The sequence below is a fragment of the Notolabrus celidotus genome, chromosome 5, assembly GCF_009762535.1.
Source record: "Notolabrus celidotus isolate fNotCel1 chromosome 5, fNotCel1.pri, whole genome shotgun sequence".
Classification (NCBI taxonomy): domain Eukaryota; kingdom Metazoa; phylum Chordata; class Actinopteri; order Labriformes; family Labridae; genus Notolabrus; species Notolabrus celidotus.
Window position 1 is genome coordinate 25,023,797 of NC_048276.1, and position 17,663 is coordinate 25,041,459.

General features: G+C 41.1%; 1 protein-coding gene across 1 annotated transcript in view; it reads right to left on the reverse strand.

The window, feature by feature from the left end:
• LOC117812337 (CXADR-like membrane protein) overlaps nucleotides 1–9,958 on the reverse strand; it is a 68,885-nt gene extending 58,927 nt beyond the window's left edge. Inside the window, exon 1 of the mRNA XM_034683027.1 lies at nucleotides 9,702–9,958. Within this exon, the coding sequence (XP_034538918.1) occupies nucleotides 9,702–9,735 (34 nt within the window). The 5' untranslated portion in view covers nucleotides 9,736–9,958. The remainder of the gene's footprint in view (nucleotides 1–9,701) is intronic.
• Nucleotides 9,959–17,663: the final 7,705 nt, after the last annotated feature.

Genomic DNA, 17,663 nt, shown 5'->3' on the forward strand with positions numbered 1-17,663 from the left:
AGGATTTTGACAGGGGATACCTGGGACTGACACGTCATTACCACAGCAAACTACCATCTACGACAGGTGTAGCAGTGTGTATCCACCATCCTGTCTAAGTGTGTTCATTTCGGGCTCCAAAATCAAAATGATGACCAAACTGGACCCTCCAAAACTAAACTTCACAAACTGTTAAAATTACATTTTAAATATGAAGAAAGTCTTCCACCTCAGCTTTAAATTGTCCTAGAGACGTGACATTAATGTGTCTGTACTCTGTTTTAAACTAAAGCCAGGATGCAGGAAGGTGAGATCAGGTGTGCAGCAGAGAGGAATCCCCAGGTGAACCTGGACTGATGCAAGGGTGGCCAATCCTTTATCTGCAAGAAGAACAAATGTAATTGTACCTATTTGAATCTGTGACTGTCAAAGTCACCTACAGAGCCTCACTGCAGAGGCACGTGTCGGGGGGGCTGCAGCCTGAGATTTGAGTCCAGAGTGCTGTGGGATGTCACATGGTCACCTCTGGCTCTGGAGACTTCTGTCATCTCCACACTGACAGATCGTGTGGCTGCCGCTGGTCATCTCCTCTAAATATAGAGACGGTTACAGCACCTGACACACACACATAGACACACACACACACACACACACACACATACACTCACTAACTCACACACAGCTCTGAGGATCTCACAGGCACAGAATAATGGTCATCATCAGAAAGGTCACAGAGGAAGATTTCTAAAAATAGAGTGTGAAGAGAGAGGGGAGCGGAGAAGAGCAGCACAAAGACACATCCGACTCTCCTCTTCATCGCCTTCATCGCTCAGACATCCTGCTCAAGTCCTTCACTCAGTCTGACACCGTCAGGACATCAGTCACTCTGAATCACTCGGCCTCTGCAGTTTGTAGTGTGAACAAAAACTCTCATCAGAGCTCTAAGACTCTGTGCTGCTGAGACTCTGTGGTGCCTTTCACACACCCAGGTGAGTTCACACATAGGTACATTCACACACACACACACACACACACATACACACACACACACACACACACAGGTAGATTCTTATTCACAGACAAAAGGTAGATTCTTAGACAAAGGAAGATACACAAACACAAGTAGATTCACACACACAAACACCATTTTGTTTTGATTTAACACATGAAATGCGCAGATACATCAAACTGATCCTGTTTACACCCATCTTCAAACTGAGTTAGATTAGATTAGATTAGATTAGATTAGATTAGATTAGATTAGATTAGATTAGATTACATTAGATTAGATTAGATTAGATTAGATTACATTCGATTCAAAGTTTCACAGGTATAGGTAAATACAGGTACATTTGAATTGGTTTTGTTCCAGGAGTCAAAATGGAAGCTGCCAAAAGCAACAAGAAGTGTACAAAATATGGAGAGACCTCTATAGAAAATACACTCTATGAAATACGACAGGTGGCACTGTATAAAAGCTTACAACATGTGTATGTTCTTTTGCCTTGAGAAGAACTGTAAGTGAACATTTTAGCCCCACATTACAGCATGTGATGATAGCACATGACATCATTGGACTATTTATGCACATTGCAATTTTATTGTCCATCAAGCTCAGGTGAGATGGGGGGTTTGGTGCTGCCTCCCAAGAATACTGCTCTGTGCCTTACATATGTCAGTGAAAGACCCTTGTATTGTATTATTGTATTCTAAGTCTGATAACTGTGAGTTATTATCCATCAGCGTCCTCAGTGTATTCATTTTATCATTCTTTTATTTGGTTAATAACTACAATATATTGACAATTGACAATATATTGAGAATCGTTCAGCCTTGTTTGTTCAGATTTAAGGGAAATTAAGAATCAATGCTATATCAATAATGTTCCTTGTTCTCACTGTTGGTCTTGCTATGTGTATTTTTTGTTAATGAAAAATAAGATAACATTTTAGAAGAATTGCCTGACCAAACACTATTGTGTTTTCTTTGTTTGTACAGCTCACAGAGCTTCCATACATGTTTGAATCAAACAGTTTTTATAAAGAACTTCAGTCTCACTCCGGCCTCTTCTCGTTCACTGAACTGGTTTTAATGTGTCCCAAGTCAGAATGTGTTTCCTGCTGCAGAGAGAAGCGGGCGACGCCTTGAGCTACAACATGGACCATCTCACTCACTGCCGTAATGCAACTAATGAAACCCCCCCCATCACCCCTGGACAACTGGACGGACACACACACACACACACACACACACACACACACACACACACACACACACACACACACACACACACACACACACACACACACAAACACAAACTATACTCCCACAGTGGATTCACTAGCGATGAAGCATGTTAAACTTTTCAGGGACATAATAGAGTTCATACTGATATATCAGAGTTTAGTTTCATTTTTTGGCTCTCTAGGATTCCAGCTGTGTTTACATGGACCACTTATAACAATACAGTAATAATAATAATAACTTTATTGATATTGCACCTTTTGAAAACAATGGTAATTAGGGATGTATGGATACACTCAACCCACGATTCGATTCGATTCGAATCCCGATTTTTGGTTCACGATACGATTCACTCAATTTTCTCTTCTGATTTTCAAGAAAACTGGATTCAACTCAAAATTTAAATAACTAGTATTTTATTTCAATTCTCAGATATGGACAAATGCAATATATATTTTCTCTTATATTTCTTTGTAAACAAAGTAATCCTTTTTCATTTTTAAGGTGTGTCACCATACAAAAATACCTTGTTGGAAAATTTCAGAACAATTACAGAGAAATGGAAAGTGAACAGTTCCTAAAATGAAAGTATTAAATATTAAAACAAATAAGGTAAATCTCTTAAAATTAGGCATGTAAATTTCAAGTACTTTCCATGATCAATATTTGGAAATGTTAACTATCAATTATCATTTAATCATTAAAACTTAATGTCAAATAGAATGCCAAATGCGTTTTTTCCCCCTAAATCAAATTTTCCATCACAACACAATGTATATAACCGACGGTATTAAACAGCTACGGATCATATTGAGGTGTTCAAAATGTTAATATGAAGTTGAATATCAACTTGAGGAGCAGGCGTATAAATAATCTCCATGGATGCATGGTCATAGAGTGAGGACTACAACATGTGGATTTACTGCAACAAGACAACTGAACAGAATCATATTTTGGACTCAGTGTCCAGTTGTCTCGTTCTTATTGAGAAAAATAAGCATTTAGATGTGGTAAGGTGTCAGCCGGGAGTCAGAGTCAGTCCGGCGGCGGAGAAAAAAAAGCACTCATGGAGACCTGTCACTCAGCTGCAGCCCCCAGCTGAGCGTCTCCACTGTGAGCAGTCAGCTGATTCTGAAACATGCTTTAAACTTAAAACACCTCCACTCAGTGAGTAACGAGAGAGCAGCGCAAGAGACTTAATGATGTTGAACAAGCGGGATGAAATGCAGATAGCGCCTTCTACTGTTTAAAAAAAATATCCCAAAACCAATTTTGTTGAATTTATTTTAATGCGCCCTTATTTGTATCGATTTTTTACCGTCTTGCGATATATCCTTACATGTTCGCAATATTGGAAATGCTACCTCAACCTAACATTTGGACGACCTAACAAGAGCCACAGAGAAGGAGTTGAGGCAGCTTTTGAGCCTCCTCGCTAACAGCTACAGTGTGCCAGCCTGCTAGTTAAGGTGGCCATGCCCCGTATTATGTGAAACTCATAATTTGAATAACATTAAAACTGATGAGTTATAAAAAAAATAAATCACCCTAGTACAGTGTGTGAGGATAGAGAGATGAGCTAGTCAGACTAGGCCAGAAACTCCAGGAACTACAGCTTTTAACATCTCCACATCGGCTTTATTCCTCAAAAAGAGAGCTTGCCGCTTGGACACGTCCAGTTTCTGCTTGTTATCTCTGGAACTGGTAGAGAAATAGGGGGGAGCAAAGCAAAACAGATCTGGAGCTGACTTTTTCGCTGGAAACTTTAAAAGAAGACTGGATTGTTTAACGCCTCAATGGTCGCAAAAAAGAACAGATACTGTACATAAAATACAATCACCCAAAGTAACATGACATATCAGAGGGGGAGAGGGTAATCTCTGGTGCAGTGTGCAGCAGAGGAGTAGTGGAACAACTCATGACAAAATGCTTGTCATGATGGTGACGTTGGAAGCTCTAGTCAGCATGATTTTACGGTTGAGGAAATGCTTCACATCTTAACACTCAAACATGAACATTGTATACATTCACCAACAAGGAGGGATAAAGCAGAAAATTAACAGTAACAAGACTCACATATCCCTTCGAGCCACCAAATGGTATCATAACAATCTAACAATGGTGTATGCTGTTTTGTAATGACACAACACAATTTTATGATTTACTAGAAATGTAGGGCTGCACGGTGGTGCAGTGGGTAGCGCTGTTGCCTCACAGCTAGAAGGTTCCTGGTTCAAATCCCCGGCCGGGCAGGTGCCTTTCTGTGTGGAGTTTGCATGTTCTCCCCGTGCATGCGTGGGTTCTCTCCGGGTTCTCCGGCTTCCTCCCACAATCCAAAAACATGCTCAGGTTGATCGATCACTCTAAATTGCCTGTAGGTGTGAGTGTGTGCATGAATGGTTGTCTGTATCTCTGTGTTAGCCCTGTGATAGGGTGGCGACCTGTTCAGGGTGTACCCTGCCTTCCGCCGAAGCCAGCTGGGATAGGCTCCAGCCCCCCGTGACCCCAAACGGGATAAGCGGTCAAGATAATGGATGGATGGACTAGAAATGTATTCAAATTATTTCACGGACCCCCACGCTATGGTTCGCAGACCCCACTTTGAGAACAACTGAGCTTGAGTACAGTAATTGAGCCAAATGTACCATGAAACATAAACAATATACCCCCGTTTTCTGTGAATGCATGATTATGAAGTGAAGGAGAAAAGATGTGAAAAAAGTTGCGCAGTGTCGCTGTCTTTTCCAGCACAGCATGCACTCAACTTTCAATGAATGGGGATGTGTTTTGTTAATCGGGTCAGGTCGAACGCAGCCATGTTGGAATCATTTTCCAGGACTATATGTGATTTTCCAGGACATTTTACTTTTTCTCCCATTTTCCAGGTGTTTTCAAGTACTGGAAAACTGGTCAACTGTTTTCCAGGTTTTCCAGGTTTTCCAGGACGTGTGGGAACCCTGATAAAGTCAGTCTTTACCAGCCAACCTTGACTACAATATTTTGAAAGAAATAACAGATACTGCTTTTTTAAGGTTGCAAACTTTTCCTCTTCTCCCAGCTATTAAAAGTGAAGCTACGGGAAGCTGGGGAGTCATATTTTGAAGAGTAGTGCTGCTGACTGAACTGCTGTGTTTGACAAGCTGCCGGATGCAGATGTGTCAACCATGAAGAACATCAGTGTTTGTTCTTTAGTGTCCAGCATCAGGACAGCTTCAAGAATTCAAGAAGAGCAGGGGGGAAGCAGGAGCAGATTTTTTTCAGATCACAAACATTAAAGAAGATGAGTATGGAGACAGGAGCAGAGAAGTGATTAAAGACACGGACACTGAGTGCAGCATAAAACATGAGTCAACCAGGGTCAGAGTGATGGTGCACTGTACCTCTCTCCTTTAAACAGCTCTGTTTTATTCATCCATCTCATTTATTCATCAAACACACTGTGAGACTGTGCACAGACCATGCAGGTCATATCACCTTTTTATAACCTCACACTCCTGTTGTCTACAGAGCAGTACCTGCTGGTTAATTACTGTTAAATGCCAAATATGAACAGTAGCTTCTCCACAAAAGAACTTGGACAGAGCAGCAGAGTCTGAGAGCTGGAGGCATAGCCCACTGTATGAATACTACAAAGTCCACAGAGTTTCTTGATAACCACATCACAGTTGTGATGGACACTTAACGTTTTTCCTACATTTTATCTTATAGTTTTGTAGCAAAGTAAATGTCAGTAGCCCTAATGATGCCAGTTTAAGGCGTGATGTCTCAGAAGCGTAATGGTGGGAGTTGTCCTGCCGCTGAGCCGCCTTCAGAGGTAGTAACCGAGGTGTTACAGAGGTGAGACGGGATCACTGAGAGCAAGTGAAGCAGGCAGGGCAGAAAAAGTGCTGTGTGCATGTGTAACTCCCTCTGTGTGTTTGCCTCAGTGCTCCAACACTGTAACGTGATGTGAAACGACAGAATGGACACCAATATTAAGATCTAGCAGGATTGGTATAAAAACACAAAGGCAGCTGAGTTACGTTACAATACTGTTTGAGACTTCTGACATAAAAGGGCTTCTGTTATTATTTTCCATCGTTTTCATCTATACTGACCATTCATTAAGGTTCCTCTTTATTCTTCAGGCATCAGAGTGAGTACCTGACCACAGACACAGGAGGTGGGAGGGGCCTGTGTCCAAAAAAAACTTAATTTCTTGTCATTTTGATAAGCGAAATAAATACCAAAAAATGTCTGATTATCATACGTTAAGTTAAATCTCAGTTTTTATAATGCCACTTGTAAACTTAAAATGTTCCAGGTCTGTGTCTGAGAACTTGGTTTGGACTTCTCAAACCTCCCTCAGGGTCAAAGGGACCTACTAGACCATAATCTGATTCTACAACAGCCAAACCATCAGCTCAAATATGAGTAACAGCAAAGGCCTCGTTTTTAAGATCCTTGAAATCAAAACACTAAAACATTTGTCCTTTTAGAGATTCTAGAAATACATTAAAATGCTCAGTTTATAATTCCATACATTTTATCGATGTTAATATATAATTTTCAAACATATATAGCTTTTTCTGTTGTGTCTATTACTGTTAGTTTTTGATGCAATGATAAGATTCTGTTTTTATTCTCTATTTGTTGCAGTAATCTCCATGTTTTTGCCTTACATCTGCATAATCAGTGGTGGTTCATCAATAGACATCAACAGTAGAGCTGGGCAATATTGAAAATGATGTTATCACAATTAAATTTTTCACATCAGTCGATATCGAGAATTACCACGATAAATATTAAATCATTATTTCATTCAAATTTAAAGGCAGACTTTTGGTCCTGAGTAAAAGTTGAAGAAACCAGACAGTTTGTTAGTTTGTATCTGGAAATACTTCTCTGATAAGCTTCTTGAATCCCTAGTTTTTGACGGTGCTAACAGGAAGCAGGACTTTTATGTAAGATTAAGTTTTTGTGAAGTTTTCGTCTGCGGTGCAGTGAAAGCATCACGGTTATTCAGTGTTCAGTTGTCCTACGGTTGCCGTGGACATGAAACGTGTTTGAAATGCACAGCAGCAGTTGTCTCTGTGCTCTTCCTTTACCCACATCCTGTAAGTATATTTAATGAAGTGTATTTAGTTAATAGTTAACACAGAGTCGACACAGTGTCAGACAAACGGCTCTGCTTTGAGCTGGTAGGTTTTGAGTTTTCTCCTGTGTCGCTGTCGCTCGTCTCAGCTGTGTTTACATTCTGCTGCCAACGTCTTTAAGCCCCTCCTACCTCTTACCCTGCGACCCGATTGGCTATTAAATGCAGTCTTCTTCTTCTGCGATGTTGGATGTAATTACAGACGTAATTATATCACATTTTTATTGCACATTTGTTATATATATATTGAGAAAAATTATATCACAATAATTATCGTTATCTAATTATCGCCCAGACCTAATCAACAGACCCAAACATTTACAGAAAATAAATATCGACTTCAACATACACTAAACAGATAATGTGAATAATAAAATAAAAGGCTTTTGCTATTTTTACAATGTGCCTGGTAGTCTGTTAGCCTTTGTTAAAAATGTACCCTTTAATGTATTGGTTACTTTCTGTGCAGTCTATTCGTCTATATTTGGTCATGTACTTCCTGTTGTGCAGCACCAGACAAGCAGGTGTCTATCATCCTGAAACTTTTGCCCTGTCAGCTGACCTGAGGCTTCTCTCTCACTGGCTGCCAAAAGCTCTCTGTTCCTCATTCTCTCACGTGATTGGTCCTTTCTGTTCACAACGGCACCACTAAACAGAGGCACAGATGATGGCGGGTATGGCAACTTGCTACGTCAGTTGCTTCTTTGGGAAATTACCCTTTCACAAGGCGTACACTAAAAGGAATAAAGAGGAAAATAAAGGAGCTTGGACTGGACCAAACAGTTTTCTCCTGCTCCTGCTATGAAAAATGAAATTAGCTAACTGAGTGTTGTGTGCTTTTCTTGTTTCTGTTTCAAGGCATCAGCAAAGCACTGTGGACAACAACAGAGGTAAGAGAACTCAAAATCATCTCTCTGAAAAATGCAAACAGCATCAAACTAGCAGCTCAACACTTTGTCTCACTCTTTTTGCTTAGCTATGAAGTGCCTCGACAGTTAGTCCTCCCCACAACTGTGACCCCCCCCCCCAAAAAAAATTGTTCTCACTGCAACTAACACTTTGCAGTTTGTGTAATGAACTGAAGAAGGGGGTTGCATAGTGTGGCTCACACTCATGAAGCAGTTGCCTGAAGATTTCGTTAGTAACAACACTCTGAGGATACAAGTCTTTAAAAATAAAGCATGAAGTGCGTATGTGATCCTCTGATTTCATTGAGGAGTTTAGGCAAAATTTAAACTAAAAGATTCCTTCAGTGTTTGTTCGAATGGCGTGCTCTGGCCCTGTGTGACAGGCCTACCTGTTGTTGGAAGCTGTTCAGAGTGATGTCTTGTCAGGTTTGTCGTGGTGCTGCAGTATTTCGCTCCTCTTCCTAATCTGCATATTGCATGACACAACCCTTGATTTCCTGGAGTTTTCAAAAATCTGAAATGCTCTTGTATCTTTGCTTTTCATTTGAATAACTGAGGGTAGAGTTTCTCTCACATAATTGTTGTACCCTTATTTTGCACTGCACCATAGGCTGTATTCATCAAAACTGCCACCACTGCATTTGGAGCAATACCAGTTGTGTAACATGGATTGGCAAGGAGAGCATGACAAAGTAATATATCAGTTATTTTAAGCATTGCCGTGATACATTTCACACACAGGGCCTGTATGTTTTTCTGACCTGGACCAACATGACCATAACAAAACTTATACAAATACCAATACTAATGAACATCTCACGTCCAAATCAGATGATCAACTTCTTCATGAGACCAGATAAACCACTTTTTTCCACAGGGGGCGCTAAAATCTGCACAACATAAAAGTCGCTCATTGAGGTTTTAATTCTCTGATAGACAAAACAACACAAATCCAAGCAGTATACAATTCAACGCTGCGTGAGGGACACAGATGAACTAATGAGACACAAGAAGGCACACACACACACACACACACACACACACACACACACACACAAACACACACACAAACACACACACACACACACACCACACATACAGCTGAATAGCTATAACAATCGAAACAGCAAGAGAAAAAGCTAAATCTAATGCTCACAAAGCAGTCTGGTTTCATGACAGTAGAGACTTTAACAACACACGTCTGATTCCATAACACTGCTGGAATTCAGAAGAAGCCTTCACACAGCTTCTGCACTCCACAACTTCTGATTCAACCACCAAACACACTCTCTCTCTCACACGCGCACACACACACACACACACACACACACACACACACACAGAGAGAGAGAGAGAGAGAGAGAGAGAGAGAGAGAGAGAGAGAGAATGAGCTCAGCGCCGTGCGTGTGTGTGTGTGTGCACGCGGATGAACTTACCGGAGAAGAGCGCGAGGAGAGGCGCGGCGGGCATCCCGGCATGCAGCAAGGACAAACCCGCTCAAGAGAGGAGGGGGACCGCGGAGGGCTCTGAAACGGACCGACTGGACTTCACGGTGGGTACAGTGAGAGCAGACACAGTGTCACCCGCACGCCGCGCAGGTTCCGTCCACGCGCAGCAGCAACAGCAGAAGCATCCTCTGTGACTCTCTCCTTGAGCTCACCCTCAGCTCGTGCGGGTGTTTCCTCTGTGTGCGTCCTGCCCCGCGCTTCGCTGCATGGAGCAAGAGGAGGAGGAGGAGGTGGTGCAACAAAGGTGCGCGTGCAGCAGCTGGTGGAAGGGGGACCTCTACAGGTGACGCGGGCGCATAAATCCATGATACGGTACCGTAACCCTTCGCACTCACACAGACATACAGAGAGAAAGGAGAGAGAAAGATAGAAAGAAAGAGAGAGAGAGAGAGCGGTGCACTTTGATATTTTGTCCAGCTCCTGTAACATCTGCTGATTCATCTTTATTCGTTTAAAAAAACACTTTGTCAACACAAACTACACCTTCTGTCAGCAGGTTAACAGGATAGACGAGTTGAAAACACCATAACAGTATATAAAATCCCTGAAGAAATATTCATCATCTGTACTTGAGTACATACAGTATATCTGAAGTAAGATGAAAGAGCAAGGTTCTGAAGGAACCAACTGAAGATAACCTTTACTCACACAGAGAGAGGTCTTCTGATATTTGTCTTATGAAGTAAAACTATACAGTCAGGTCTTTGGAGACACATTTGCTCTATTGGCTTATACCAATAGGCAACCTCCGGTCTCAAAATATGAAGCCCATGCGGAAGTGTTATAAACTGCAGTTCATCGAGTATCCGCTTGAGGCTGGAAACTACATACACACCAAATCAAAAAAGGGATGTTTGCCGCATAAATAAACATGTTTACAGCCAAAACGGCTTCAGTCTGAAGAGCTAATTTCTCTATCGGCACAAACTGTACGGGGGTTGAATATTTTTCTAACACGGCAGTTCAGAAGATGTCGTGATTACGAGTTTTGCCCAAATAAGGACATGACTGACTTGACTGACAGGCGGGAACACTGTAGCTGTTCCCATTACATCTCAAAAATTCAAAAGAGCTTGTTGCTTGATGTCATGTAGCCGACATGATCCAACTCAATTGCAAAGTCACGCCTACGTCATTACAGAAGCGTCCTGGGAGAAAGACTATCTCACGCAGTAAACCCACACAACGGCTGATGATCATTCAACCAGAGCTTTCCGTCTGTGAAATAGTAGCACTATTTTTCTCACCCAGAGGTGAAGGACAAGCATATATAGTAATGAGTTGTAGTTTATGTGCAGGAGAGAAAACTTTGTCCACTACCAAGACTAGTAATTCTATCATACCAAGCACCGAACTGCCTACAGAGTGGGAGTGGTCCAGCTGAGAGTGAGTGTGTGTGAGGCAGAGGACAGACACATCACAGGACAGGTGTAGTGACTGTCAGTCAATCTATATTTATACAGCACCAATTGACAACAGGTCTATGTACTCCATGTTATATTGTTTACACAGACCCAACATCAAGATGAGACTCTCTCTGATGACTCATGTTCATCCATCATGAGCAGAACACTTTGCAGCATTTATCAAGTTATAACAGTGACAGGGACAAACTTCCTTTAACAGGCAGAAAACTCGAGCAGAACCAAACTCATGTTAGACAGATATCTGCTGGGTTGGAAAGAGGGATAGAGGGAGATGCAGAAAGAGATGGATAAAGGCTGACAGCAACATCAACAACAGCAACAAAAACAGCTCATGCAGACTCATGGCCACAGTGCAGATAATGGTAAAAGTATGTGTGCTATTTACAAGAACAGGAACTTCAAATGTATGCTTATAGACTGATCGTAATATTAATGGCAGTTAAAGTCCACAGGTCTAATATTAGCATTTATTATATTGCTGTTGATGATAGGGGCAGGAATGATCATATCAGTTAAAGCAAATGCTGTCAGGTTGTTCAAAAACATTAACATTAGCATTATAACAGTAATGATAATGGTGAGACTGACTAAGAGTGTGATGGTACAAATCTCAAGTTACTAAGTCGTGCAGATTGAATCAGCTTGATTCTGCTCAAGATGAAGTTAGAGAGTTTACATTTTAATATGTTTTCAGGAGAAACACAAAGAGCAGGTTTGATTGTTCTTCTGACTCTTAAGATGTCCCAGTATTATGAAGACTCAATATTTCATTCCTCACTGAATTGTAACCTCTGATAATGGAGGATATTCTCTTTTAAATCTTGTAACTGCAAACCAACTTAAAATAATCATCTTTTCCTTCCTGGGTTGGTTAATTTGTTTCAAATAAAATATTTAAAAACATGAAAAAAATAAACATGAAGACGTTGTCTGCAGGGTCTCAGTCATCCAGGTCAGGGTGGGTTCAAGTTTAACTCAAAGTCTGTGGATGTTTCACCTCTTCTGATGAGCATCTCAGCTCACAGTTTGACTCTGAAGTTTAAAAGTTTAATTTCTTCAACTGCTGTTTTCTTTTTTCTCTCATAGACAACAGAATCCGAACCCCCAACTCAACAAAACAGGAAGTGTTTCATATTTAATCCCTTTGTTGGTATGTCACCCCACCACACACACATACAAATTCTGTATTTCTCCCTCTCCCTCTCCCTCTCCCTCCCTCTCTCTCTCTCTCTCTCTCTCTCTCTCTCTCTCTCTCTCTCTCTCTCTCTCTCTCTCTCTCTCTCTCTCTCTCTCTTCTCTCTCTCTCTCTCCTCTCTCTCTCTCTCTCTCTCTCTCTCCTCTCTCTCTCTCTCTCTCTCTCTCTCTCTCTCACACACACACACAAAAAAACCTTTCAGTTTCACAGTAGCTGTCCTCTGGGACATTTTGAACAATGGACATTTGTTGAAGAGACTCTGGAGGGAAAGTCTTCATCATCAGAATAACTAATGGGACATTGAGAGTCTTTGTTTTGATGAATATTTCACTCTAACATGACAACAAACGACAGGAGTGTTAAAAGCTATAACTTCAAGGACTGTTAGAATCTGCAGAAAAATGTAGTGCATTTATCTTCATAATGAGACTATCCTTTGAGTTATCTTTGCCTTTGTGGTTCATTTTGTGGTGTGTGAAACCCTGAGATGTGATGTGTAAACTGCACTCTTGACACTTGATAGTTATTAATAAAGGAGTTTAACTGTTTGACCTTTAGGTCTTACATAATGGTGCTCAGTGTGAGGCCACTACAAAGCTAAATTTAAGAAAGGTAACACATCTCTGCACGTTGTCTACCTAAAATATGCTCAATGACAAGGTCAAACTTCTAGGAAATACACTCTTCATTGCATAAGACAACGGTTTGATTTTTAATCAGAAATTCAGTGGGTAGACCTCGAGAAACAGACAAGTAGCAAAAGATTTTGAAATGACACAGGGTAAAAAATAATAAGGGCCAAATATATTTTTCTATGGTGGATGAAGGTTTCTGCATGTACCTTTTTTATAGATAAAGGGACCACATGATGCTCAGCACCCATCTAATTTTCTTAGAGGAGAGTAGTCCTGAAAGTAACTTCACTTTTGTCAATGGATTATTTGAAGGGTAGATGAAAGTCAGGAGAACAAGAACTGGAGCACTGGCTCGGAGGCCTTTTAAGGGGGGGAACTAGTTCGGCAGTAACAGAGCAGACCATCACCCACCAAACAGCCTTCCCAAAGGAAGTCACTGTGACCTGTCCACATTTACACTCAGCTAGCTTCAAGGTCAGATAGGCAATTCAGCAAACCAGCCGAACACCTCCTCCAGCTGCACTATGATGAGCCCAGGTAGAAGAGAGGAGTGAAAATGATATCAGAGCAAATGAGGAGATTTAACTAGCTCTCTGAGACAAGGGACTCTAAATTGGTAACAAAGGCTGCAAGTTAATCTGATAAAGTCAGTGCAAAACCCATGGTGTCTGATCTGACTTATCAACAAGCAGATATAGAGATTTCCAGGAGCTGGCACTAGGTTCAGTGATACTGTGTTATTGCATTGTTTTAGCTCTTCATGACTGAACAGATGCCACATCACCAAAAGCAGTATTGGTATTATATTAGGATATTGGTGCATGTTGGCATAGCTGAAAAAGTAACAGCATGTTTTGCCTGTGAGTAAATAATACGCTGATATAAAGGTCAGTAAAGGTGTGTCAGGCTCCTCCTACTCTGCCCTGCTCTGCAGCCAGGACCAGCAGCATGGAGCCAGGTAACACCTCTCTCTTTCTCTATTTGTCAGTTATACGCTAAGAAACACATTGACACTGCAGCGCACATATGGATTCTTTCATGATATACAAAGCTCATCAATCACATCCTTTTACCATGGTATTGTGCTGATGGCAATCCTATCTTTGTTTAAAAGGCAGAATAAATGATATTGATATTAAAGACACACTAATTACCTTATAATCTTCAGATACATTCACAGAAACCTTCACAGCTGCATTTATTCATAGAGATCATCATTAGTTACGTGGGGCTTATTATTAATTCACCAGAAACAGCTAGCAGAAATGTGAAACCTCCAGCAGAAGAAGAAAAAGAATAATAAATGAAGAATGATAAAGAAAACAAGAAACAGCATTACCCTCATCCAGATAGCAGAGAGAGTAATTCATGCACATAATCTATTACAGAATTATGTATCAGAAAAAAAAACGGAAGATACCTCAAGATATAAAAAAAATGAATAACATATCACACAAAAACTTAAATGATATTAAGATATGATATACAGAATGTTCAGCAGCATGTAAAAAGAGATGAAAAAAACACCATAGGTATGCATGTTGTGAGCACATAAGAATAAGAGAATGGAAAATGTAGCCAAATAGGCTGTGGGATGGGAAGAGTCAAGGTGATCCTAAGGGCTTTTTAATGACAGGAGCCCCACAAAGTGTAAGAACATTTACAGGAGTGAAGTGACAGGGCCCACTGTGATGTTTTTTCATGGGGCCGAGAATCCTGGCAGCACCCCTGACAAGAGTCATGAAAGTTCAAACACCAACACGTCTGTCATCTACCATAGTTTTTAGAACTCATTTTTGCTTTGTAAATTCAAATTGTAAATGGACTGTGTTTATATATGTAGCTCTTTCTCTGGTCTTCTGACCACTCAAAGCACTTTTACATTACTAATCACATTCACCCATTCACCCACATACACACACTGATGGCAGAGGCTGCTATGTAGAGAGCCCATCAGTATTAATTAATCCCATTCACCCACTGCTGCAGCCACAAGGGGCAATTTGGGATTAAGTGCCTTGCCTAAGGACACGTGGACAGTAGGACCTGGGGACCTCCAGCCTTCATTTGAGAGATGACCAGCTCTACCACTGAGCCACAGCCGCCCCTCATGAACAATTAAATTAAATTACCAACCATCTTTAGACAAAGCTGAGTTTGTCTCTTTGAAACAACATTACCCAGGGTGAGACCAACTTCTAGTCTAGGAACCTGATGCAAAAATGCCCCTTCTGTTCTGCCACCTCATCGACTCACAAAAAGCGAGTGGCAGACCACAATGAAACCCGCAGAACAAAATGACTTTATGATCAGTCCAATCATGAGGTAATGCAAAAATACCCAGCATTTATTTCCCTTCATCATTTTTTAATTTATGCCACCACACTGAGAAGTTCTGCTCCAATTGAAGAAAGAAGAGTAAATTCCATGAAGAACCATTTATTAAAAACAAGTTCATTCATCAAGCAATTTTAAAAACAAGAGACTACAAAGTGTTTGACAACCAAACAAAGCAAATAACAAAATAACTGAAATAACAGACAGAAATAAAATCAATAAAATGTCTCCTCAGGCAGGTTGTTTCAAAGTCAAGGGGCTGTGCAATCTCCTTTAGGGTCTCACCTGAGGATCTAAGGCTGCAGGCAGGCTCTCTCAGTTTCGACTGCTCTATAGCTTGAAGCCAGACACATACATACCTTAAAGTAAAACAAGTACAATTCTAAAATCAATTTAAAGCTAACAGGAAACCATTGCATGGGGATAGTACTCTGCAAAGGTCCAGGAACTTAAGGGGACAGGGCCTGTAACGCTGAGCATTTCATTCCCATCCACAATAACATCACACACAGCTGTGATTCATTCGATATAATAACTCCTGAACATTCATCTTCTTCAAGCCTGATAGCGCGAATGCATCTCTGTCAGCTCCCGATGTTACAGTTTTAAGAGTGACCCTGTAAACCTTCAGCTGAACGTGTCAGTGGTTGTCAAGTTTACAACAGCTGTTGAAACAAAGGAGGAGTCCACATGAATGCATCCTATTTAAGTTTTTATTACAATGCCAAAATGTCCTCACAATGATTTAAATAATGGTAATCTAAACCATTTGTGCGGGATGCATCCTGCTGAAAGTCGCCAGTTAAAGGTTGGTAGTCACGGAAATCTAGCATGAATTTGAATGTAGCATTTCCTCAGGACTCCATCTAACCCCTCCCCCCCTCCCCTCGGAGCTCCTCCAAAACGACGCCCCCACTAACTTGTAGGAGCGCCACTGATTAGCGACCATATGATGGTGACTGATTCAAAACCGGTCTTCAGCACATTGTTTGTGTTTTGCACTACGTCAAATCATGTCTCACTCAGCTGTAAGAAAACACCAAAACATTATCATAGTGAAAGTTAAAAACACAAACAAACGTAAAATGTACGGGCAGGAGGCGGGCAGAAAGGCAGGACTGAATTTGATTGGTTTCATGAATTGGACCCTAAAGGCAGGGATTGGTTGGTGTTTTCCCAGGTTTACTCCGGCTGTGGATAGCAGCTTTTTGTCTCTCTTTTTTAAGATCACATTATGTATTGATTGCCATCAGAACATAAAGATAAATTTAACAAAAAGTGTATCTAAATTTAACTACCAACCCCAGCTTTAACAGGGTCACTCAATAAAGCGAAACATCAATCTCTGCCATGGCTTTTAAAATGTGTCTTCTTGTTTTGGGTAAAGCATTTAGGCTATTTTGAATCCACTTTGCTGCTAAAACTTGTCTTTTTCCAAGTGTTGATTCAACGAATCAAATTTCTCTCCAGACGTCACTGGCCTGATTTACATAATAGCCACTTCGCAGTGGAAATGCAGACATCAATGGGCCACAGGAACCATTGAGTCGAGTCACTGGAACTAAAAGTTCCTGGTTCCTATGGCACCTTTAGTGTCCTGACTCTCCCCCCACCTGCTCATCCTTCTACACCTGTACTGACTAATCTCAGTTTGTATAAAGAGGAGTTGTCTCTTTAGTTATGGATTTATTTACCCCTTCATCCTGGTTACTTTGCCTTGTTACTTTGTGTTCTCGTCTTTAACTTCACTTCAAGAACCTGAACCTAGGCCTACCTGGCCGAATGTTACAATAATCAGTTTCCTCCCTGCCTACCATACCTGCTGTTATCCAATAGCCAGCACATTTCTCCAGTCTGCCTGTGGTCAGCTGTGCCTGGGTCTGTCCTCCTGCCAGCGCTACTAACAGAGCGGTCTGATCTAACATCAGTGTGGAGCTGATGGATATTAACATTGTGCTCAGTGCAAACATGCACTCTGACTCTTTTCTTGCAGTGAATAAAGGAGTGTTCATGAACAAATGAGTGTTGACTGTGAAAATCATCCTGAAATAGCAGAGAGCGGAACAAAGACAGACTCATTAAAAATGTATCAAGGGTAGAGCAGCCCCTGTTTTCTCTGAGCTCAGGGATTCTTCATGGCTCAATAAAGGCTGAGGACATTATCATCACATCCACACTCTTTTCATTTCCACTGCTTTTCTTCTGTTTCTAAATGCTTTAGGGACACTCTTTATGTACAAATATGCGCATTCGACCAATCCCACACACACCCTGTCTACCTGTGTATACATATCTA